Source organism: Myotis yumanensis, unplaced genomic scaffold (genome assembly GCF_028538775.1).
Source record: "Myotis yumanensis isolate MYYU_CA2020_CCGP unplaced genomic scaffold, mMyoYum1.0.hap1 SCAF_4, whole genome shotgun sequence".
NCBI classification, from domain to species: Eukaryota; Metazoa; Chordata; class Mammalia; order Chiroptera; family Vespertilionidae; genus Myotis; species Myotis yumanensis.
The window spans coordinates 70,507,599-70,533,575 of NW_027223755.1; the positions used below are offsets into that span (position 1 = coordinate 70,507,599).

Consider the following 25,977-nt stretch of genomic DNA (forward strand, 5'->3'; position numbering starts at 1 on the left):
TACTTGGTTTGAATGTGACGTTGGCTCTGAAATGCTTGTTCTTCTGTGCTGCTCATGGTCTTCTCCTGTTTTCAAGACCCAGGCAGAACAGAACAGAATAGACTCTGCTGTGCATTGGGTTAGAGCTTGATAAAAATCCGGTCTTTTGAAAATACAGGAATCCTGTACCCCAAATACCCTCTGCCTGTTCCAGCAGGATGCTGCCATGGGAAAGAGAACTATTTAAACAAGCCAGACTTTCGTGAATGAAACGATTCCCTGATCTGAAATGTTAATCCCCTTTACCTGTGCAGTGATCAAGACTCTTGTAGGTTTTATGATGATGGGCACATTGTAGGGAAACAGAAAATGCTTCATAACCAATGAAGTGTGAGGATAGACATGTGATCCAGAGGGTAAAATATTTTGCAGAATTAAAATCTTTGCTGGTTTCATGAGATTCGTGGATCATCCAAAGATTGATTGATGGTGATCCATCATCTGGCCTTGCTGTCTGTTTTGTTTTTGCTGTTTTTTAGGTATAGGAGGGCATTGTACACGCTAGGTGGCTGTACCATCCATGGCGCCCGCAGTCAGCTAAAACTAAAATCATGATGGACATTCAGAATATACTGTGCAAATAGGGGGCACTTCAGAAGGTCCAGTAGGACCTTCTTGCTCATTCCTCTGGAGGCCGTCTGGGTGATATTCAGTCTCCTAGCCAGGGTTCTTTTGTTTTGTTTTTTAATATATTTTTGTTGATTTCAGAGAGGAAAGGAGAGGAAGAAAGAGATAGAAACATCAATGATGAGAGAGAACCATTGATTGGTCGCCTTCTGCACACCCCACATTGGAGATCGAGTCTACAACCTGGGCATGTGCCCTGACTGGGGATTGAACCGTGACCTCCTGGTTCGTAGGTTGATGCTCAACCACTGAGCCATGCTGGCTAGGCTCCTAGCCAGTGTTTTGAATCACAGTGATTAGGCCTATGTTCAGCGCAGGCCTATGGGAAGGCTTTAACCAGACCAGGTTTGCCCATGGAGAGTTGTCTTTTAAATTTGGATCAGACTGGCTTTATTATCAAAACACTTGTAGTACATATTGTAGAGCAATAGGAAAAGGAGTGTTTTAGGTGTGACCCTTGTGTTTGAAATACCTGCTTTTTTCCCTACTAGTTTTTTTGTTTGTTTTCCCACAAAAGCATCTCTCTGTTTCAATTCATTGGAATTGTACATCTTCCTGGGTTCCAGCCATTGGGGCATGGATCAACCCAAAGAAGTTTATTACCATTAAGTCTAGTTTAAAATAAAAAGCAACTTTTAGGAGTAAGATTAGAGAAAAGAAAACTGTTACTTGATTCGGAGACAGAGAAACAGTAGATGAATTCAAATCTAAAACTCTTTAGGCTAAGTAAAAGAGGCCTATAAACCCCATGTAATGCTTTTAACCACTAAAATCCCAGCATTCATTTGTTAGTTTATACCTAGAAGATGAGAAATGGTCTTTATTGCACTTCAACAGCAAAATAAAGGCCTCAACCCTCTTTAACCATGAACATACATGCCCTGAAGTTCAATCAAATGATGGGTGATAAAGTCAGCTCCTGGTCAAAATGATCTCAATTGTGGAAAGAAAATCTTGCTTCTAAGACCAGAAGGGCCCAGTGTGTTCGCCTTTCTAGGCTTGGGCCATCATTTCACATGGAGCCCAGAGACAAAGGAATAGCTGTTGCTAAGACCTCTACTGACCCAACACCAGCCTCCAGCCAGAGTTCTAGGCACCTTTTCAGCTACCCCTAATGATTCAAAAATATATATGTTAAAATGTTTCAAATTCTTCACCCTCCATCAGAATGCAATGAGCCATAAGTCAGCTCAAGAAAAGATGACCCAACTTCTGACCCCTTGATACTTTATTAGATGCCATTTAAAACCTTGGAGAGCTGGGATATTGTTAAGGCCTACATGTGGAAGCTGGTCTCTTAAACCAAGAATTCTAGTTTCCTTTTTTGTGTGCCTATATCTAAGATTGTGCTATTTTGTAATAATACCAACTTAATGGAAGAAAAATGATGTGAGAGCTTTGCTATTCAAGAATTAAATTCCTTTTGATGTTAGCTAGGGTCTCAACATTCATTTAAACACAGTTTCTAAATTTTGGTTGGGGTAGTATGGAATAAGTATGGTATATGGTTTTATTTAATTCTGTAGGATGTAGTGAAAAAAGATTTCACTCTTATTCATCAACAGAGGAAATATGGCAGAATTCTTCCTGGGTATTTGTTGTAGACTGTGCCCTGCATTGGAATGTGGGTGGAGTTCTGGCATTTGTGTATTTGTATGTTTCAGGGAAATAAAGGTACAGAGAAGCACTTGTTCGTTGCCTATATAAAGACTAACTGTACAGCTGACAGCTTAAAAATACTGTATGAGACGACATTTCATGTCCAACAGTAGCATCTGTTTCCTTCATTCCAAGATCAGCAAATGGCATTAACGATGGATCATGCTGAAAATGGAAGAGGATAAACCCTTCTTTTTGGCACATCCATTAACTCCTCTCACCATCCTTTTCAAAGCAGGAGTAGACTGAATGGCATAAATGGAAAATTGACAGGAGTTTGGTTTAAGGGGGGCGGGTGGAGGGGACTGTTCCTTTAGGGTAGATTTAATTTTCAGATTTAGAAACTGACTCAAATCATACGTTCTAAAAACTTGATTCGTTTTTTTCTTAAGTATGTATTACTTATACATTGGTTTGCATTTTAAAGAGAAATTCAATACTCTTTTTCTAAGGTATCTTCTGCCTTTTGCAGCAATGAGAACATTCAAAATCATATAAAGAAGAAAATTTCAATAAAGTGGGTTGTCTTTATCCTAGAAACGTTGTTTTAATTGGAGGTTCTGCTATTTATCAAGAACTTAATATAAAATGTCCACTACAGGTCATTAGTAATATTTCTCAGGAACAAAGATATGTCCATAAATCGTACTAATCATTTGACTTAGTAAAATTATATTCATGGCCTTATGAAATAAGCATCAGGGAACCGTGTGTTTAGATCTTATAAGGCCACCAGTCTTTTAGAAAATGAGTCTAGATACCTTAAAAGGACCATCATAAATTGCCCCCTAATGTTTTATAAAAATGTTAATTTATACCGTTCTTACTTACTTATGGAGATCTTTGTCCTATGTCTCTTGACCAAATTGACCCTGACAGGATGAACTGATTCTTCCTGGGCATAAATGACATTGGATGTATCACAGAAAGTACTCAGCCCCTTTGTCCACCCCAGAAACAGAACCTAGACACTGTGATACCCACTCCCTTCCCAGCCTGCTAGGCACACTTACTTCCCTTTAAAACAAAAACTGCCCTAAATAGGGTAGCTCTTAGCACACCAAGAAGGACCCCCCAGTAGTAATTATTGTTGCTATTATATCCATTGCTATATAATATCCCCAAATCTAAGAAAGAGCAAAGAGGTTCAGATCCCTGTGCCTTATACCATATCAGTCACTTTATTTACTATTCAGGAACTACTAGGACATGTTTCAGTTCATTTAGAAACTGGTTTGGAATTTTATAAAGTCACTTCAAAACTCCTCACCAGGGAAATCAAGACAGGTGTGCGCCAGGAACCTGAGCAGGTGTAAGGTAGTGTGGAGCCTCCGCCCGAGAAGGGCATGCAGTGTGGAGACCCGGCTCTGCCCTTGCAGAGTTCTCATTCTGGGGGAGATAGCAGACAAGTAAGGACGGACGGACATACAAGGGGAGCACCGCATCCCTTAGAGAGGTTCAGGAACGGCTGCGGCTGAGATACTTGAGGTAAAACTGTTGAGATGGATGGCACTGGCAGGAAGCTTTGGAAAGCAGGGGCATGTGGTGCGTGGTGCATGTCCCATTGGTGGTGGTACAGTAAACAATTCTAGGAGGCCCCGGGCCTAGTGTTAAATCATCTGCAATCACAAAACTAGATTAGTCCCTTTTCGGTTCCTTTGGAATGCTTTGCATCATTCACGGAGAATGCCTGTGTTTGCGGCTGAATGACTTTCGCCACCTTACTCACACTGACTCAGCTTTTATGCCCTGCAGGTAGACATGGGGCATGGCCTTTGGCAGGCAATAATATCTGACTAGAAACAAATAGTATTGGGGACTTTTTTTCTCATTGAATTTAATCATTTAAAAAATTTTAAATGATTTTTTATTATGATATATTTAGGGGAGTAGTATCAGTTTCCATTCACATACAGTATCTAGTTTACTTTTAAAATGAACTTATCCTATCTAATAAAAGAATAATATGCAAATTAACTGTCACTCCATCACAAAGATGGCAGCGGCCACGGAGCTGGAGCAAGCAGGAGGCTTGGGTTTCCCCTGGCGATGGAGGAAGCCAAGCTTCCTGCCTGCCCTGGCCAGACCTGGGCTCTGCTCAAGGCTACAAAATTTCAGTGATAGAAGATAAATAAATCCCAGGTACCTGCTTCTAGCCCGTGGGCGTAGCCAGCCTGAAAATGGCCATCAGCCCCTCACCGAGGCTGGCCACATCCCCATGGTGTGAGGGTCCCCACTGAGGGGCTTGACCAGCATGCAAACAGCTATCAGCCCCTCACCCAGGCTGGCCAGGCACCCCAGTGAGACCCCTACCCTGATCCAGGACACCCTTCAAGGCAAACCAGCCGGCCCCCACCCGTGCACCAGGCCTCTATCCTATATAATAAAAGGGTAATATGCAAATTGACCCTAACAGCAGAACGAATGGGAATGACTGGTCATTATGACACACACTGACCACCAAGGGGCAGACGCTCAATGCAGGAGCTGCCCCCTGGTGGTCAGTGCGCACCCACAGGGGGAGCTCTGCTCAGCCACAAGCCAGACTGACGGCTGCCAGCACAGCGGTGGTGGTGGGAGCCTCTCCCGCCTCCTCAGCAGCGCTAAGGATGTCCGACTGCAGCTTAGGCCTGCTCCCCACTGGCAAGTGGACATCCCCCGAGGGCTCCCGGACTGCCAGAGGGATGTCTGACTGCCAGCTTAGGCCTGATCCCCTGGGGGAGCAGGCCTAAGCCAGCAGGTGGACATCCCCCAAGGGGTCCCAGACTGCGAGAGGGCACAGGCCAGGCTGAGGGACCCCCTCCCCCCCGAGTGCACAAATTTTTGTGCACCGGGCCTCTAGTTTTTTTAATAAAAAGATATTAAGTAACCATAGGAAAATAAAATATAGGTAGTGAGTAGACAACAAAGGCAGTAAGTCATGACGGTGGTACAGAAAAGACAAGGAATTAAGATGTTGCTCAGGTAGATACAGGGTGGCTTTTTGGGTAGAGAGAGATTTCAGCAAAGATCCTGGGGTGGAAAATGCAAAGCATTTTGATGAAAAGGTAGATTAAGAAGTTGGCTCATTGGTTGAGCATCGCCTGTGAACTAGGAAGTCACGGTTCAGTTCCCACGTTTCAGGCTTGATCCCCAGTGAGGAGCATCCAGGAGGCAGCTGATCAATGATTCTCTCTCATCATTGATGTTTCAATTTCTCTTCCCCTTTCCCTTCCTTTCTGAAATTAATAAAAATATATTTTAGAAAAATAGAAGAAGAAGTTGGCAGAAGCCAAGAGATCTGTTGGAGAGTCAGATGTGGGAAGCGGTCTGGCTCGGCTTGATTGGCAGCCAGGGGAACAGAGGGAGGGCCTTAGCCTATGGAGTCACACCCAAGGCTCTCTGAGAAGTGATTCAGAATGGTTTGAGCCTCTGATCGTGTAAGGCCAGGGTGGCTAATGCATATGCTTTGGGTAGTATTCTGGACGCTATAGGCATGTTGCCAGGTGGTATATTGGGGGAGTCCATTTCTCCCAACCATTCCCTCCAGTGTTTCCAGGTCATTTTTCTAGAAAAGCTTGAAATGTGTATTTTTATGTTACCGCTCCCAACTTTTACACACACACACACACACACACACACACACACACGAAGTATTATGAGGCTCCCTTTTTGAGGTGATAAGAATGTTCTGAAGTTCTATGGTGGTGATGCATGACATTGTGCATATAATAAAAATTATTGAAGTGTACACTTTTTAAATGGTTACAATGGTGAATACTTTGTTATATGAATTTTATCTAAATTTAAAACAGAAAAAAACATTACTGAGGTCCAACAAAATGCATTACCAGGCAAAAGTTTGTCAGCTCTGTTTTAGATGAAGGAAGTACTGCTTGTAATTTTGATAATCCCAACATAGTGTACTTTTCACAGGGGAGTCAGGGACCAGGAGGAGTTAATGAGGGTTACATTGTGACCCTGAATTAACCTTTGGGCCTCTGTGGTCCTCATGATTTCTTCCATCTCCAAAAGTAGGACTGGTGATAGAAATGGTGAGAGGTGGAATGGTGGCTTTAATTCACTCTGGAATGTTGAATGAGTGGGTGAAAATACAAAGCTACTAAAAGGTGGGGGCTGCCACAGTGGTTTAGAGAAGTGATTTATTTTGTTGTTATTTGGCAACTAGTCGTTAAATTGATCCGTTATGTTATTTGCCAAAGTTTACTTTACCCAAATATATACCATTAGGGAAGTAATCCATCTCCAAGACAGCAAGTTAATATATTTAGGGAAACGTTTTTTAGTTCTTACAAGAGAATGATTATAATGGCCTTTTTAGTTATTTTCTTTAACTGAAAAATGACTTTCATATATCAAGTACGTGTCATCAACACCAAAGGGTTACAATTATTTTAACAAACTATTTGTCTTTATGGTTCTTGGAGATTTCATTGTTTTTTAATTCTAAATTTAATTTGTTAGTCAATTTCAATGACTTTTACATTATGTCCCAACTTAATCTTCAACTTTTTCTTTCTTAACAAACTAGCAAAGAAAGGCAGAATTTATGCCTTTTTAAGTTTCTAATTTTTATGAGTCAATTCTTTAAAATATGCTCTTTTTTGCCCTGGATGTTAGGTCAGTTGGTTAGAGCATCATCCTAATACACTAAGGTTGCAGGTTTAATCCCTGGTGTGGGCACATACTGGAATCAACCAATGAATGCATAAAAAAGTGAAACAGCAAATTGATGTTACACTCGCCCTCTCTCCTTCTCTCCCCATTCCTCTCTCTCTCTCAAATCAATTTAAAAAATTAAAAATGCCCTTTTTAATCTTAAAAAAGCAACATCTATTTTAGGAACAAAATTATCTTATTATTTCTTCAGAGTATGGGTTATACAGTAATTCTTCCCAAATCCAAATGTTATCAAGATAAGATATTTTTGGATGCCTATCTTTAGTTATGAATTACTCATTTAGAATAAACATTTTCCAAAGGATTATATTGGAATATTCATAGCTTAGGTAAGAGTATTTGAGATAAGTAATAATAATGTAGTTTATAGTATCTTATTTTGCTTGTGTCTTATAAAAATTATAACTCATTCCCCATCCTCCCCCTTTTTTAAAATGGCAGATAAAGATTAATTGAACATACATTATGGAAAGAAAGAAATAATTTCTTTCCATAATGAAAAGAAATAACCCATCCCAAGGATTTTACTGTCAGGGAAAATGGAAACAAATAAATATGGGATCAAGCAGTTTGCAGTAAGAGTTAGAAAGAGGACAAAACATTTCTGACTGATTAGTCAATAAAGGCTTCGTTGAGGACTATGAGGGAATGGGTAGGATTTCACCCAACATGGCTCTCCCTTTCCCCTTAACATTTCTGCTGAAATGTCTTCTTTTCAGAAAGGCTTTCCTCTCCTACTCTGGATAAAATAGCAAAGCCCTGCCCCTGCCATCCTTTTTTACTCTTTCCCAACACACACACACACACACACACACACACACACGCATACACACACACACATGCACACGCATACACACACACACACACCTTATTTTTCTTTTAGCTCCTGCCACTACTTGACTTTTTTTTTTTTTTTTAACTTGTTTGTTTATGTTTTAAATCTTCTTCTGCCAGAATCTGGGTTTCTTGAAAGCAGGCACTTTGGCATCCAATAGGTGCTCAGTAAAAATGTGTTGAGTGAAAGAATGAGGAAATGAATTAATGACTGGGGAAGGCGTTTCTGCTAAAAGTCTGTTTACTGGGTAGAACTCCCACTGGTATGGAAAAGCCAAGTTCAGCTTTCTCCCAGGATCTTTATAAAATGGGCACATTTACCACCTCACCTCTCTGTGACCCAGTTAACACATGTAGAAATAAGGTGCCCAAATGTAGCTTCCTGAAGTCTGTGGCCTAATAACAAGTGGTATAAAAACAAGTCATTATTACTCTTAACCTTTCCACCACTTCCCCCAAGAAAAAACCTCCTCAGAATCTCACTGGCTAAACATAATTTAAATTATTTCTAAAATTTGTAGGACTCATACATGTCCTTGGCTTTCTGAAATACAGGTATGCTGATGGGCAGAATTTCTAATTCCTAACTAGCCAGTAGGAGCTCTATTGACCGACTCTGAAATGTAGTCCCACTTATTTCTGTAAGGAAGGAGTTGCCCACGCCAATGCCTGCAGAGCCAGGAAAGGAACATCCATGTGTGAAGATGGCCGGGAGGGCTTGTGCAGAACTGCAGGAGTGGGCTCCCTCTAACGGGGGCAGCTGCAATGTACCTCAAAACAGTCATTGCTGTGTGGGAATGGGGGACCATTTGGCCAAATCTTAGAATGTTTCAAAGAAAATCAGAAACACAGATGTTGAGGTTCAATTTCCCAATTTTCTAACAACAGCCACTAATTCTAAGAACAGTGTAACACTGTGCAGGCCAAATAATGCAGTGTCCTGGTCACAACCTCTGCAAGATATCTCGATCTTAATAAAACAGGGGTACCTGAGCATTAGGGGCCAGGAGAACAGGTTAGAGAGGTGCAGAAGCCACTCCACAGAGAAGTGCCTCATTGGGAGTACCCAGCAGGGAGAGGCGCTGCTCCAGTGCGCTCAGGGGTTTGCCAGGTTGTAGCCTAAAGTTTCAGAGGTTCTGTGTATTGTGATACTTGGAATGAGATTGTTTACCTTAAGGCCCAGCAGATCCCGTTAACCATTCCCTTACCTGTAAAGGGCCCTGGCCTCCAGGATGTTGACATGGCTCTAAAATGCATGACTAACTTAACATTTTAATACAGTTATTGGGGAAAGGTTTTGACAAGAATGTTGGGAGGCTGTGCCAAGATGCATATTTGAGAAATGCCCAAACTGAGGCCAAGAGGCTACTGCTCCCAAAATACTCAAACAGATGGGTTTGGGATATTTGCATGGGTGATTCCAGAAGATTTGCAGTAGCGATGGAGTTAGCTAAATATGGTCAATTCTCCACACAAAGTGGCTGGTTATTCTGTATGTTTTGCCAAAGGGCAGGGGAGAAGCAGTAGACAGAAAAAGAAAAGGCATGTCTTTTATTTAGATTCCTCTCCTTTAAAACAAAGAATATTTTACATCCCACATGTAAGACTATGTTCTTGTTCATGGAGTAGAAGTTCATTTGTTAAGCTCTAGATCTATGGAATTGAATTGACTTCCTGACACATCTTCATGAATTGCTGTAAAAAAATATCGCAGAAAACATATATGCACAACCCACAGATACAGACAACAGGGAGGCGGTGGCCAGAAGGAAGGGGTGTGGGAGCTGGGTGGAGGTGGCAAGAGGAGGGGTGGGGAATGGGGACATTTGTAATAGTGTCAACAACAAAAATAAAGTTAAAAATACATTTTGATGGGTGTCATGGAGGCAGATTAGAGAACAGGGATTTATTCACAACAGGCTAGCTGGAATACACATGTTAAACACTTTGAAGAATACAGAGCTGAATGGACATGGTACCTTAGTTGTCCAAAGTCATAATCAAGTAAAGATACAATAGGAATTTAACTCTCCCACATGGCAGAAAAAGCATCTTAAAAGGAGAGATTTATTCCTCTTTGGATCTGGAGAAATCATTCAGCCATGGATTTGGAAAAGCATCTTGGAAAAGGTGGCATTTAAACTGAACCTTACAGGATGAGCAGGCCTTTTTCAGACAGATGGAGGAAGACGGGGAGGGTAGGTACGCAGCTTCTCTTTAGTGTCTACTCTGTGATGTGTGAGACCTGTGAGCCTTTTTTTTTTTTTTTTTTGGTTCAAGGAGTTGCTTTATCTTGGGGAGCAGACAGACTCTAAGAAGTGGGATTCTGCAGCTGGCTAAGCAGCATCATGGCATTCGATAGAAAATTCATAAACAGTGAACACTGTCTTCATTTCACTTTTCTTACTGAGCGGCCATGTAGGCAGCAATGACCTTAGCTTTGCCACTAATTCCATGCCCTTCGACAAGGCACTTGATTTCTGAGCCTCGGTTCTCTCACCTGGCTCTCACAGGGTTAGGTAATAAGAGGACCAAACTAGAATGAACACTTTCATACAGGGGGAAATATTTTGCAAACTGTAGAGTTCTACACAAATGTCAGCTGTAATTTTGTTGTCTGATTGTGAGACAACATACCCTTTCTGGTGAGACCAGAAAGGGTATGTTGACCGCCAGTGCCACTTTTAGGGGCTGGTTCAGTAACCAAACTGCCCTTCAGCTGGGTTTTAAAACCTATTACTGGTTTTCTAAACACCACGTGGGTATAAATATTCATCAGAGGCTAGGGCCTCTGGCAGGCCTGGAGAACTTGGGAGTGGAGAAGCAGAAATCATGGAGCTTGTGTAGAGGACTTTCACCTTCATTCTGGGGTAAGATTGGATTCTATCAACAGTGAAGAGGCTGCATGTCCTCGAGAAAATATGTACGTAAACACAGCTTAGTTGAAAAGTCTTTAAGGAAATCCTAACATATTGGAACAGCATAATTAGTAAGGAAGGGTTCACTTAAGTAAAAAAGAAAAAGCATAGTTTACTGAAGTCACTTTTGTATAACTGCTTATAGGATATTTTTATTTAATTTGAAGCCTAGCAGTAGTTTAAACTTTTGTTAAAGTAGCATGTAAAAGAGACTAACTTTTCTATTCTCTCGGATACATTATTAAAATTCTTGGAGGCTTTAATATAATAAGTTATATTCTGAAAGCATTTTCTCTGGATTCTGTGTAGAAGCTTCTATCTATTATGTTAATGAAAAAATTTTGAGAGGGAATCAAATCTGTTCCTAGTCCACTCACTCCATGCCTCATGACCAAAGTGTACTCAAAAGCATAGTCTATTTGAAAATTTAAAGTACATTCTTGTTTCTACTCCCACCACAGAAACCCTGGCAGGTGGGGGTGGGTTTGGCCACTCTCTGGCCAGCCCTGAGCCAGGCACCACCATTGTAAGGAAACTCCACCAGAAATTCAACTGGTTTCTCAAAAAAAAAAAAAAAAGAAAAGAAAATTTAAAGTACAGTCTTCTAAAAGTATACCTCAGAGCTGGGGTCCTCCAACTTCGTTATACAACTGAACCACATAGGTCACTTCTTACAAATGCAGCTTCTTAAGCTACAGTCTTGGGGATTCTGATTCAGTGGGTCTGGCAACCTGTATTTCTAAGAGGCCTCCAGGCCCTTCTGATGCAGGTGGCCCATGTCACCAGAATGCCACCCCAGATACCTGTTCTGTCCGTCCTCTCCCTACAAATGCCCTCAGGAAAATCAAGTGCCTTTGTAATGAATTTTTATGGGCCTTGACAACCTTATACATAATTTATGAGTTTTTCTAAAAGCCATAGGACCCACATGTATCCCTGGGTAAATGCCACACAGATACACTACTGATCAGAATTCTTAGTCCCTAACCAGCCAGGAAGAATTCTATAGGTCAGCTCTGGAATGCAATTTCATTTATTTCTGAGGCAGAATATTTTTTTCCTTCAAGGTTGATCTCTTAGGTCAATCTCCTTTTGTCAAATCTTGCCTCCCTGTCTCACTCCATGTAGCAAATTAATGTTCCCTCTCTTTGCTACCATTGCATCTTGCGTTCTGCATGGCCATGTGCCCCCCGTGTTACACAGATGTCTGGAGATAAGGGATAGTGTTCTTTATCTTTGAAACCACACTATCTGACACATACTCAACAGAAGTTTTGTTGAATGATTCATGTCTTTGAGTTAATGTACTCTCTTCTCCCCTCACTCCTATTTCACAAGACTTGACCACAAAACTGTGTCATCCCAAAGCAGCAGAACTTCTACAATACCTACCTTAATGATGATAGCAGTATTAATGACAATAATAATAGTTTCTAAAAATCAACCCAGTTATTTTTACATCTGGCACTATTCTAAGCACTGCATATGAATTATTTTAATTTAATTCTCATAAAAACCTTAGGTATCCCCATTTGCACATGAGGAAACTGAGACACAGAGAAGTTGGGTAGTTTGCCACTGAGATACAGGCACTTAGCAGGAGAGCCGAGCTTCTGACCCCAACAGTGTGACTCTAGAGCCTGGGTTCACAATGCCCCTTTGCCTACCTTTGCCCAACTGCCTGTCTTGCCCTCCCCTGTGTGCATGGAGATGATTGTGAATCCATTCCAGAGGAATAGCAAGGGCCTAAGTCAATTGATTACTGACCTTATTCCACAAATTTGATCATGGGTCCTCTGTGGAGAACTTGGGCAAGTAGACTTAAAATGTTTCTTTACTGCCTGGTGCTCAAGACCTTTAATATTATTAGTGCATTTTGTCCACCTCAAAGGAGACCTTAGTATATATATACAGTTTCCCAAACTTATGTAACTAGAGAGAATCCCTCCCACCCCCCACCATAAAATTCTTAACTTCCTTTAAAAAAACAACAAAAACTCAACTTCTTGAAGAACTAGTTTTTGTTGTTAATGTCATTTGGGGGAAATGCTAGCTAGTGCTCCTGTGGGGTTCCCAAGAAATTTCTCAGGTCCTAAAAATTTGGGTAATACTTTTGACCCTTTCTTATTTAGCTTGAGTGTCTTTAGTGCTTAAGTACTTAAGTAAAGTCTTCAGTAACTACATACATTTACCTGGGATAGTTACAGATCTGCTGTCACCATCTAATTACTAATAGTGCTCTTTTCAAAGGTACCCCATTTAGAGGATAAGCTCTATGATTGCCCTAATCATAGCACTTATATCCACCCCCCCAGCCCCCATTAAATAAGACCTGTGTTTCACACTCACTTCCTTGTCATCACTCGTCGAAAGACTCTCATTGCTATTGCATGGGTGGGAACAAAGGTAATATAGCCAGGTGCCTCTAGCAACTCATCACTTTATGTTGGAGTCATGAATGGAATTATGGACACTTCCAGTTTATAGTCTCTCATCACTCAAAGTTGTATTTTTTAAGAACTGCAAGCCTTTAATACTTACTGCTCAGTACTTATTCATAGTTATCCTTATCAATGCACAGGGGAAAAAAAAAAAAAAACAGACTCTGAGAGGGTACCAAAATTCTAAGAGCAGTGTTGCCCCCTGGAAGCAGGGGTTGGGGTCAGACTATACAGTGGGTGGTAAGGCTGAAACAGAGACTTTTCACTTTAAATATTTACATTCTGCCCTTTGAATAACAAACACATATTTTTGTATTTTAAATTATATTTTAAAATGTTTTAAAACTGCTCTGGAAAAACAGACTATTTCAAGCCCAGCTGGGTTAATTTACCTTATGGAATCCATTTCCTCCTCAGGGAGATGTGGTCTCTGGCTTTTCTTTTCTTTTATTTCATTTGACTTAGTTGAATATTATCGTCTTCCCATACCTTCAAGAGGAAGCTGCTTTCTTAAGCTCGTTTAGTATAATGAAATTCTTTTTTTTAAACTGATTTTAGAGAGAGATAAGAGAAAAACATCGATTGGTTGTTCGATTTTGTTATGTATTCATTGGTTGCTTTTTGTATGTGCCCTGACCGGGGATCGAACCCACAACCTGGGTGTAGGACAACACTCTAACCAACAGAGCTACCCATCTAGGGCAATATAATGAAATTCTTCAGAGAAAAGCTTGCAGTTGGACATATCAGAGTTCAAGTTCATCTCTTACTTAATGACCTATGGCCTTGAGAAATAACTTAATTTCTCAGGGCATCAGTTACCTTATATATAAAATGAGGATAATAATAACTTCTCTGTTGGGGTGATTATGAAGCTCCAATAAGATAACTACAGATTCTGGGTAGTTCTCAGGATAATGTAGTAAAAGTTCAAAATATGTTAGCTAGCCATGGGCTCTCAGGGCTGAAAATCTCCCATTCTGACTTTGGGTAGGCACAGAATTCATTTCTATTCTTGTAACCTCTGTCCTAATATTTACCAGACTGACATTCCTTAGGTCCAACAATACCACTTCATATCACCAGTTTTTTTCCAATCCTGCTATTAGTGAACCTGGAGGCAGCAGGGATCTCTAGTGAGAGCTTATGCCATTCAGAAAGCAATCACAGCATCATAAGGTTTCTGGAGCAAACTGACAGAAAAAGAGCAGAGATGGGGTCTATTATGAAGTAAAAGGAGTTGAGACTCAGAAAGTGACATTTTTCAATTTCAAATCATTACAAAACTAAACCATAGGAATAAGAGACACAAAGTCACGAAGAAATTCTAAAATTAAGGCAACAAAAGTAGCCTGAGTTTACACAGGGAAGGCTTCATAGTGTTTTCTTTAGGGCATAACTTCTCTTGTCCACAAATTTGGAAAATAGGTAATAAACGGAGAAATGAGTAGAAAGAACACAGTGTGTGCAAGTATTTGGTGTGAGTCCCTGCTCCTCCATTGCAAGTGATAGTAAGTAAGGGAGCAAAACCCAGTGTGCATTGGCCATGAGCCTAGCACATTGCTGGATGCTTTCAGATTTGCACCTCATTAAATCTCACTTAAGCTGAAATGATGCTCCACTTAGCAGATGAGAAAACTGAGATTCAAAGAAATTAAATTGCACTCAAGTTTACAACCCAGGACTCCTGACCTTGAGCCTTGTATTTCCATCCAGGCTGTTCTCACTTGGCTTCCTGCCCTGCATTTGGGTTCCTGGGAGGCTTCGGAAACTCTGGGTGAGATCATGTGACTGGAATGATCTTGTCGGCTGCTGTGGATTTTCACTTCAACTTTATCTTTGGCTCATTTCCTTTACATCTTGCTTCTGTTGCACAGTTTTGCATGGATGTTGACACTGTTTCTCCTCCTGTCTTTTTTGTAGTAGCCTTTAGTTCTGTTCTCCAATTTTCTCTAGACAAAATAACCTTGCACTTCCTATCACAGTCCCTGTACTACTGACTCTGTTACTAACAAGAGATTCAACATCTTTAAAAAAGGGAAATTCCCTGATAATTTTAATATGTATTAGATTTTTTTAATGTCATCATGGAAGAGGAAATACAGCTCCTTGATAACTGAACTGTGTGAGGTCTCTGATTTCATACAGCCATCTGGCATTTTGCGTTTCCCAGCTCCATATTACTTCCAGGAGTTGAATAATTTTGACCAAATGTGATTCAGTACAAAAGACCATCAGGATGTGTTTGAAGTTTACTGTGTTGAGTTCTTTTATTGATTGATTGATTGATTGACTGATTGATTTGATAGGAAGGGAGAGAGCGAGAGAAACATCAATTTGTTATTCCACTTATTTAAGCATTCATTGGTTGTTTCTTGTATGTGCCCTGACTGGGGATTGAACCTACAACCTTGACATATCAGGACAACGCTCTAACCAACTGAGCTACCAGGCTAGGGCCTAATTTGTTGAGTTCTTTAAACAGATCGGTGGAGAAGATTCTGTGCCAGGCATTGTGTGAGACATGTCCTATATGGTCCATGCCTATTTATCTTTGGAACAATTCCAAGAGTTGGGGATCATTATTCTCATATTAGAGATGGGGAAACAGAGTCTCAGTGATATCTCTGAGCAGCATGGCAGTACGAGGAACCATTAGATACAGAATATTTGGACTTTTATAAGTAAACTCTTCTTTTCCAGGGACCTGGGGGAATTAATTGCCACAGGAAATGTGTACTAGAAGACAAGCTTATACTGTACTTTTTTTCCCTTTAAGTTAGTATGAGTATGTTTTTAAGAAGGTAAACTCATGACTCTTCTACAATAAAAAATGTGCATATTAAGGACATTACTTGCCTTGTTAATTAATGATGAATCAGTCAACTCTTATAGTAGGTTCAAAGGAGAAGTCCAAGTGCAACACAGGCAAACAAGAAAAGGAGAAATTAGTTGCCCCTCCACTAGCATGTGTGTCTCTATAGACAAGAGGCATTTGCAATACTATCAGTTTTCTGCAACTCAAAGTTGTCAAATAATTAAGTAAAGAACAATAAAAAGACTCTGGAAGGGGGTGTATTACAAGTTCTAATATCCCATTGAAAAACCACCAGTGATATTCTTTTCTTTATTGGCCCATTTTAAAGTCACCACTTCCCCCTTATATTTGTCATTTAAAAAAAATAATTTTTGTTGATTTCAGAAAGGAAGGGAGAAGGGGGAGAGAAAGAGAAACATCAATGATGAGAGAGAATTATTGACCAGCTACCTCCTACAGGCCTCACACTGGGGATCAAGCCTGCAACCTGGGCATGTGCTCTGACGAGGAATCGAACCGTGACCTCCTAGTTCATAGGTCGACACTCAACCACTGAGCCACGCTAGCCAAGCTATATTTGTATTTTTAATTATGTTGCCTTTTTAAGTGAGCATGTACTTTTTGGAAGTGGTAGGTAACACACAGAGTGAATGACAGAACTTGTCGCTGTAATGATGCATACTGTTGGTTTTTAACCACTTGGGGTCAGGAAAACTCATACACACCAAAATGTGTGTTCAGTATCAGGTTAAGGATCCCAGATGTATTAATTCTTTCCAGACTATGTTCCTTTGTGTCAGGGCCTCATCTGTGTGACCTAAGGCCAATTTTGGGGTTACGGTGCCTGGCACCTGTCTTTTCTCTCTGGCTAAGATTGCCTCCAGCTGGCTGCCTTGGTCAGAGGTCTGACCCTTTTGGGGCAGCCCCCTCACAGTTGGAATCTCTGCTGCTTATGCTGACTGTGGTCCTCCACCCCCACCCCTGCACTCTCTTTCTCTTTTTGTTTGCTGTTTCTTCTCTATCCTGTTGAATTTCCACTTTGGGATTTGTTGGTGTGGAGGCTCTCCAGCCATTCCGACTATTCCTTACTTCTCTGGAGCATTTCCAAATCCCAATGTAGGCAGGTCAACTCTCAGCCTGCTGACTTCCTGTGACAGTGTTTACGGTTGCTTATGGCCCCTTGCTGCTCCCCAAACTGTCTTTTCTGTTAAGCCCCATTTAGATTTGGAGTTACACAGAGGCAAGAGAAATCCGATTTTATATATCTGTTTAAAGAACTTTTATTAACAGACTACAACAGCCAGACATGCTCTCCAAATTGTTTTCGTTTTCATCCTTTCTAATGCTGGGCCCACTTGATCAAATTTTAACGAGGCAAGAATTAGCAGTGGCATAAATGTGCATCTGTCGTCACCATTTAAAAGCTCCAGGTATAACAAGTTTGATGGGTGAAGAAAGTATGTATTTGCTGGTGAGGATGTAAAGAAGTGAATTGAATGTCCTCTTTCGAAAAGTGTCTATTTAGGTCCTTTGCCCATATTTTGATTGGGTTGTTTATCTTCCTTTTGTTAAGTTGTATGAGTTCCCTATAAATGTTGGAGATTAAACCCTTATCGGTGATAACATTGGCAAATATGTTCTCCCATGCAGTGGGCTTTCTTGTTGTTTTGTTGATGGTTTCTTTTGTGTTGGGGAGGGGTGGTGGTGGTAAGAGATCAACCGAAGGACTTGTATGCATGCATATAAGCATAACCAATGGACACAAGACACTGGTGGGTAGGGGAGGCAGGGGGAAGGTCAAGGGGAAAAAAAAAGGAGACACATGTCTACTCTTTGTAATACTTTAAGCAATAAAACAAAATTTTTTAAAAAAGACTTGACTTGAGTGCTTCACTGTATTAGCAATTTCTGAGTTGAGGTAATGTTATGGGGAATTTTTGTTAATTTCATAAAACTATAATTTTTCATTAGTTAATGCTGTACAAATGTGTGTTTTTTTTAACCTTCTGAGTACTTTGTAAAATATATACAGGGGTCAGTATATTTTTACCATTAATGTTTATCTCCAGGCTTATAATTGTTGATATTAAAGCCAGGATTCCCTGAATATCAATTTGCTTTTCAGCAAACATTGCTAAAATGGACTATTTGATTAAGCCAAGAAAGGAGCTACCAAGGATGAGGGGAGGGGCAGTAAAATAAGTAGGTGCAAAATAACATTTACAATTGTTTCCGTAAAATACTCCTCAGTAGTTTTAGCATAGTAGTAATCCTTTGTTTACTTTTAACATATGGCTTCATTTTTCATTAGTCAACAACGTATATGTATATTTTAAAACACAAGTGAATTCACTCTAGTAGGTAAAACATTGAATCAATACTTTCAGCACTTTCTCCTTGAGACCATCTATCCACATCTTGGTCGCGTCCCAGGACATACCTTTGGTCCATCCCTCTGTTACATGCTTAATCATAGGTCCAATCAGAAGCAGAAGTTTCCTTCTACTGTATCTCAGTCAGAACCACTGAGTATTTGAATTGTTGTCCTCTGCTGTTTTCTCATGGTGCATAACAAATCTTCCCTCTTTAAGAGAGCTGATTGATGACTGTAAGAGAAACCACCCTCTGGAGTGCTCTTAAGGGGAAGAAAACCGCATTGTTAGCTAGATAAAACAAATATCTGTTTCATTAGCCTTTAAAGCAAACAAACAAAAACTCCCACATATATATTTAAAACTCTAATTTTGCAGCTCAGCATGTTTCCATGGAGAAGTATTTAAGTATAGTGAAGAGGGGAGAAATGGACTCTGCTTCTTTCAGAAGCGCCATGTGCCAGGCACCCTTTTAGGCCCGGGAATGACACAGTGAGCAAGACACAGTCTCTGCTCTCAAAAAGCTTAGATTCTGCCCTGCCAGTTTTGCTCAGTGGTTAAAGTGTTGGCCCATAGACCAAAGAGCCTTGGGCTTCCCGGTCAAGGGCACATATCTCAGTTGTGGATTCTATCCCCAGCCCCCGGCAAGAGGCAACCAGTCCATGATGTGTGTCTCTCATGTCGATGTTTCTCCCTTCCACTCTATCTAAAAATCAATGGAAAAATATCCTTGGGTGAGGATTTAAAAAAATACTTAAATTCTGGTAAGGAGAGGCAGACATTAAAAATTTAGGCAAATGAAAATTTCAGGAACAAGAAAGTGTGATGGTTAGCAAATATTTTAAGCGGAGCATCATTTTCTAATTTACATTTTTAAAAATCCTGGCTACTTTGTGGGAACAGATTGGAAAGGGGCATAAACTAGACTGATGTGTGGGGAGATGGTGGGAAGGAGATAGAATTTAGAGAATCGCGGCAGGTAGCATAGAAAGAACTTGATAATGGACTGGGAAAGGGAGCAGATAGTATGGTGGCTGACTCCCAGGACTCTGACTGGAGCAAATGGGTGGAAGGGATGCTATTAATTAAGATGGTGATAGAATGGAGGAGGAGAACTTCGGGGGCAGGAGGAAACCAAGGATTCAGTTTGGGACATGGTACATTTGAGATGCCTGCAAAATAGCCAAGGAAAAGAAAAACCTTGAATGCATTTGCAAAATGAATTCGGAAAAGAGGTCAGGGCTGAGTTATGACTGTGGGTGTCATTGGCACATGGATGCATCTGAAGCCACGGGAGTGGGTGAGGTCACACAGGAGTGAGGGTAGAGCGAAGCAGGAAAACGGTTCAGGACGAGCTCTGAGATACACCAGGCCTTTACAGGATCTGGTAGAGGATGTGGACCTGACAAATGAGCCTGAGCAGCAATGGCTAACGGCGGTTAATTTACTAGGAAAAGAAAATCACATTTCATGATCACAGACCACACAGTCCTGGCCAAGAGCTCCCAGCCGCAACCCCCAGTTGGCTCCAAAGAAGCCTCCACTAACGGGAGAAAATAAATTAGCTGCAGGCACGTCTTCCCTGCAAAGCGGGAGAAAGAGCTTCATTCTCATTTTGAGAGGTGACTGCAGAACAAAACCGAGCGTGAAGCTACTGCCGTGTTTCTAGAGCAGGGTTTGAAGTTCCTGAGATGAGTGTGAGAGCCTCAGAGATCAACTTCTCTGTCCTGCTTGAGATGTGGTTACCAGTAAAGGAGGACCAAGCTTGCTTAACTGGCAGTAGCCTTGCCTTTTATGCTTTCTCTTGTGGGAAGTGAAAGTGCTGCACCACAGAGTTTCTGTTTGGTCTCTGTGTTTGAAATTAAATGGGATATTTAGATTTAATAAGAAAAGTAGCCTAGACGAGGGGCAGGCTTGCAGCCCAGCCTTGGAAAAAGGAGCACAGAGGCATCTAGGACCACACTCCGCCAGCTTCAGTTATTTCACCATGTGTGTATGACGGTACTCCATCTAATAGGCATTGTAGTCAATCCCAGATGGGATGTTTGCGACTGTGCTGTGTTCTAATAGATTAAAAGCAGAATAACCTTTCAACTTTATATATAATAAATACCTGAAATCCTAAGTTACTTACTGAGTATTTGAAAATTTGGGGGCATCCCTTTCTGTATCAATCAGGTTTATTTATTTGTTGAGGTCCATATCATAAGTTCAGTAATGGAAGATAGTCCCTGGTCTTAATATGGTAATATTAATTTCTAAGCAAAGTATTGACGACATAGCTGAAGGTATAAAATACTTGACTTGCAGCCCTGGCCAGCATGGCTCAGTTGGTTGGGTGTCATCCCGTGCACCGAGAGACTGCTGATTCCATTCCCATTTCTTCAGCTATTGGTTCTTAGGTGTGAGTTAACCCATAGGCTCTTTTGCAAAACCACTGAAGAATAGGAATAGAAATGGACCACTTGCTTAAATGATGAAAGCATAAAAAAGTTTGGAAACCTTCACAAAGTTGCCTGTTTCTCATGCTTTTTCACTTTCCTTTTCTTTCTCAAAATATATTTCATTTCTTCTTCTGCAGTTTCAGTTCAGTTTTCAGAAGTTTAAATATCAACATTTGTTTGAGGGTACGACTTCTAGTCCAATCACGCTGTTCTTTCACAGTGTGTGGCCCTGCATATTCAGGAATGATGTTCTGGTCTCAGGGAACCACTCTGCAGCTGCCTGTACTATACACCATGAGCTACTTTGGCCCAAACTTCAAATCCAACACGGCAGTTCCACACTGAGGCAGTCACTCCTGATACGTGCTCCCAGCCTGGATTCGGGAATTGCAGTTTTCTAATGTTGCTGGCCTGTCCAAACTAGAAGTAATTTTATACCATTAATGTCCTGACTCATTCTTCATAATCTGTCTTTTTAAGCCTATTATCTTCCATTACTGGATGAGTGCTTTCCAACACCCAGACCTAGACCTATACACGGGCATATGTGGAGAGAACAGCTGCTCCTGGACCCAGAGGTGGGGCAGAGCCCCTGAGCTCTACAGCTCTGAGGACCGAGGCAAAGGGAGAGAGCACAGCTGCAGTGGAGCCGCATGCACAGGGTGGGGGGTGGGGATGGGAATTGGAGAAAAACTAAACTTGGTCTGGAATAAACATTGCTTGAGCATTTTCACTGATTGGCTGTAAGCTAGAAACATCACATAGTGTCTCATTAATATTTAACACATACAACTATTATAATATGTACCTTAAACCTCTGTCAAATTAAGTTATGATAACTCCAGAGGTAAACTTTAAGACTCAGCTTCTTCAGAGTATATTGTTCATGTAGCACATATTATTGGCTCATACAGTATGGTTACTTTCTGAAAACATAGAAAAGTGTGAAGGGAGCAGTGGCCGTTCATCAGAAATAGCAAGTGACAAGAAGCTCTCCAATGAATTTTTTTTCCCAATACTCAGCTTCTGGGACTTGAAATTCAGGGTGGTTAGGATGGCCAAACTGGTAGGTATAGACCAGTGTCTTGGGAAATTTGACTTTTTACAAGTGTATTGTAACACTGGGCTCTCCTTTGGATTTGCTTCCATGATTTTGCCGTTTTACTCAATATCATAGCTTTGTCATCTGTCCCTCTTACATTTAAATGAGTTTCTTTAAATTATTCTTGGTAACTGTTTCCCAGAGGACACTTGTGGAGTTGATTTTATGTTTTTGATGTCTTTCTTATCAAATGAAGCTAGAGAAAAATTGCACAAAACCTTACTCCCTCCTGAGACATACTCTTTTTAATTAGAAAATGTTCTTTTTAAGAAAGTTGAACCCTTTAACTTCTAAGCGAAGTATTGACAACATAGCAGAAGGTATAAAATACTTGAATTGCCGCCCTGGCCAGTGTGGCTCAGTTGGTTGGGTGTCATCCCATGTACCGAAAGATTGCTGATTCCATTCCCAGTTAGGGCACCTGCCCAGGTTTCAGGCTCTATCCCGGGTAGGGGGCCTGCAGGAAGCAATTGATCGATGTTACCTATCACATTGATGTTTCTCTCTCTCCCTCCCCCGTCTCTCCCTCTAAAAATCAATATTAAAAAAAAATACTTGAATTGCCAAAGACTTTAAAGATTATGCACAACAGATTAGAACCTAATGCCCAGAAATGTAGGGAAAATTTTTTTTTAGCTCTTTTCTAAAAAGAAACTATTATCAGTAGATGGGAGGCATATTGTACATAGTGGGAAAATGAGAAGGAAAATGCACCATTGTATCTGTTTTTAATTTGCTCTGTCACTGATACTGATCTGTTATTCCCCCACCCTTTGTTTTTTAGTGGCCACAGATGTCTTTAATTCCAAAAACCTGGCCGTTCAGGCACAAAAGAAGATCTTGGGTAAAATGGTATCCAAATCCATCGCTACCACCTTAATCGATGACACGAGCAGCGAAGTGCTAGATGAGCTGTACCGGGTGACCAGGGAGTACACCCAGAACAAGAAGGAGGCCGAAAAGATCATCAAAAACCTCATCAAAACAGTCCTCAAGTTGGCCATTCTGTACAGGAATAATCAGTTCAATCAAGATGAGCTAGCGCTGATGGAGAAATTTAAGAAGAAAGTTCATCAGCTTGCGATGACCGTGGTCAGTTTCCATCAGGTGGACTACACCTTTGACCGGAACGTGCTGTCCAGGCTGCTGAACGAATGCAGAGAGTTGCTGCACCAGATCATTCAGCGCCACCTCACCGCAAAGTCACACGGACGGATTAATAATGTCTTTGATCACTTTTCAGATTGTGATTTTCTGGCTGCCTTGTATAATCCCTTTGGGAATTTTAAACCCCACTTAAAAAAACTTTGTGATGGCGTCAACAAAATGTTGGATGAAGAGAACATATGAGCATGTGAATTAAGATGGTGACTGCTCCTGATTTATCTGAAGATGGAGCACTGTTGATTTATGAAGGAAAGAAGAGTTTTTTTGAAGCGTAACCATATTTCAGAAAGACTTTGCCCAATCCAAGTGTCAGACATTAATGACAATGTCTTGTGAAGCTCGTTTTATTTGAAGAAAAGCATATTGCCAACAGTTGTTAAATGCTTCTAAGGGTTAACAGAACCTGGGAAAGATGTTTGGTTGCATAACGCAAATGTCGAGTTATACAGAGAAAAGTATGTGTGGCTCCAAACCTTGACACATCTTTTTTAGGGCAGTTGTGTTGGCAGCACATTGGATATTTCTAACATGTACAGAATTATGTGTTTTGATTCACTTTTATTCCTTACTATGTATATATACCTCTTTTAAAAAGCCAAGAACTTTCCCTTGCTGTCATTTCTCCATTTGAAACCATTCCATTTTCAACTCTACCTTTGTCAAACATTCTTTTGCTAAATACTTTTGTCATTGACATTCAAGAATTGTCTTTATTAAGACATTAAAGAATTAAGGTAGTCAAATTGGAACCCTCAGAGAAATAGAAAACTGCTTCTCTATTATAGAAAACAGCTGTATTTGAGGTTATGAATAATGTTTAATATCAGATATGCTTCTGGAGGTGAGTCCTGGTTTTTAGTACCAACCTGACACTTCCCCAAACATGATAATTCCCCAGAACGGAATGGCATGCCATTGCTTTGAAATGCTTGCTGAGGGCTTAACTTTCATGTTACCTTGAAAATGTGCTGATGGAATCTCCATTTTTAATATTCATTTCAAATGTAAGAGACAGAGAAAACTCTAGATTGTTCTTGATATTAGGGCAATAAAAAGTACATGTTATTAAGAAAATTAAAACAATCTTTCTTTTAGAAATGAGCCCATCAAAATAATTTAGGGGAATGAGGGGCAAAAGGGAAGAAAGGATATTACCACAGAACATGAGAATGAAAATGAATGCATTTCAATGTTTAGTAAGGTTTGATAGGTAAATAAAGAATGCCACTTTTTTATTTAACTGAAAAGGTTTTTGCTATTTTTTTATTTGCTATTGTGATAAGTAAACCAGAGTATTTGCATTTCGAGCAGTTTGTATGTTGTTTCTGTATATTTTTATGTGTGTAAATGATAAAGTAAACATTTGCTTATTTTGTAAAAAAGAAAGGAAGCCTGTGGGCCAACAGTATCACCTAGGAAATAACAGGCAACCACCAGCACTAAACATTTGCATTGTCATCATGTCTGTGATTTAGTGTACTCCTGCCTTGAATTTGACCGCCTCCTAGAATAGTGACATTCAAATAATAGTTCCCTGGGAAAGGGCCTACAACTAAAACTTCCAGAGATTGGGATCTGCTTTAACCCACTACCACCTAGAGAAGGTAGCCAGCTTCCCTGGGACCCTCATGTGCCTGTCTAAAACAAGCAGCAGAGGCAAAGAGTATCTCCGTGTTCGATACTAAATCCTGACATAAAGATTTGAACTTAAATTACTCTCCTTACTTTCTAGAGCTTGTAGGTGACTCCTATATGTTATAGAAATAGTATAGTGACTGCAGAAAAGACCCCTCTAGCTTCATGTTCTGTGGAGTAGCTCATAAATTTAGCTCAGCAGCCTTCCTTGACCAGCTCTTCTTTCCTCACTTGAGAAAGCTGAGTGTGATCTGTGGGAGCTCCTGATTCGGTGCATTCTGTTCTCTAAGACCTCCCTCAGCAAGTGTGGAAAATGGAGTGCCCCGGCAGATGGTGTGTGCTTCTTGCTCATCTCTAGCTACAGAGAGGACCACCAGAGAGAGAGGACCTAGGGCCGTGGTCGGCAAACTGCGGCTCGCGAGCCACATGCGGCTCTTTGGCCCCTTGAGTGTGGCTCTTCCTAAGCCTTAGGAGTACCCTAATTAAGTTAATAACAATGTACCTACCTATATAGTTTAAGTTTAAAAAATTTGGCTCTCAAAAAAATTTTTAATCGTTGTACTGTTGATATTTGGCTCTGTTGACTAATGAGTTTGCAGACCACTGACCTAGGGATACATTTAGATCAGTCTGGACACATCCGATCTTAGAGTTGTGCCTGCAGGTGTAGCGCTACTCCTAATCTCACACAGAAGGAAGGTAGTGAGGAGTATCCTGACGGAGGAAAACTGTTTGTTGTTATCTCTCAGCTTCATCTTCTAGAAGGAACTCATCTCCTTACCAACCCTGTGCCTGGGAGGCATGCCCTAAGGATCAGTTATAAAGTCTTGATCAGCAAGTTCATCTTGATGCAACAGGACTCTTTTTGTGCATGAATTTAGTTGTGGGGGGGGGGGGGGGAGGAGGGTGGAGTGGGGGTGGTTAAAGCTAGAAAGAATCCAAATGTATTTAGGATAGGTAATTCTGAGCCAAGCAATAGTCATTTTGGGGGTCTTATGAAAGTCTTTTAAAGATTGAGTCTTTTTACATTTTGGAAAAAACTTACGAATTGTGTTGTAATTGCTTTTTAAATTTTAGTGCTGATGGCTTCTCTGCAAAATTATGAGTTAATCTAGTAGATGAGTGATAATACTAGTATTTTTGAAAAATATATTTTTATTGATTTCAGAGAGTAAGAGAGAAATAGAAACATCAATGATGAGAAAGAATCATTGATTGGCTGCCTCTTACATGCCTCCCAA

The 25,977-nt window shown here is 40.6% G+C and overlaps 1 protein-coding gene across 5 annotated transcripts in view; it reads left to right on the forward strand.

Moving 5' to 3' along the window:
• The window catches only part of TNFAIP8 (TNF alpha induced protein 8), a 117,483-nt gene extending 93,142 nt beyond the window's left edge, over positions 1 to 24,341 (forward strand). For all 5 annotated transcript variants that reach the window (XM_070412517.1, XM_070412518.1, XM_070412519.1 and 2 more), the window contains exon 2: positions 22,719 to 24,341. In XM_070412517.1, coding sequence (XP_070268618.1) covers positions 22,719 to 23,284 — 566 coding nt within the window. In that variant the 3' untranslated portion in view covers positions 23,285 to 24,341. The remainder of the gene's footprint in view (positions 1 to 22,718) is intronic.
• The last annotated feature ends 1,636 nt before the right edge of the window (positions 24,342 to 25,977 follow it).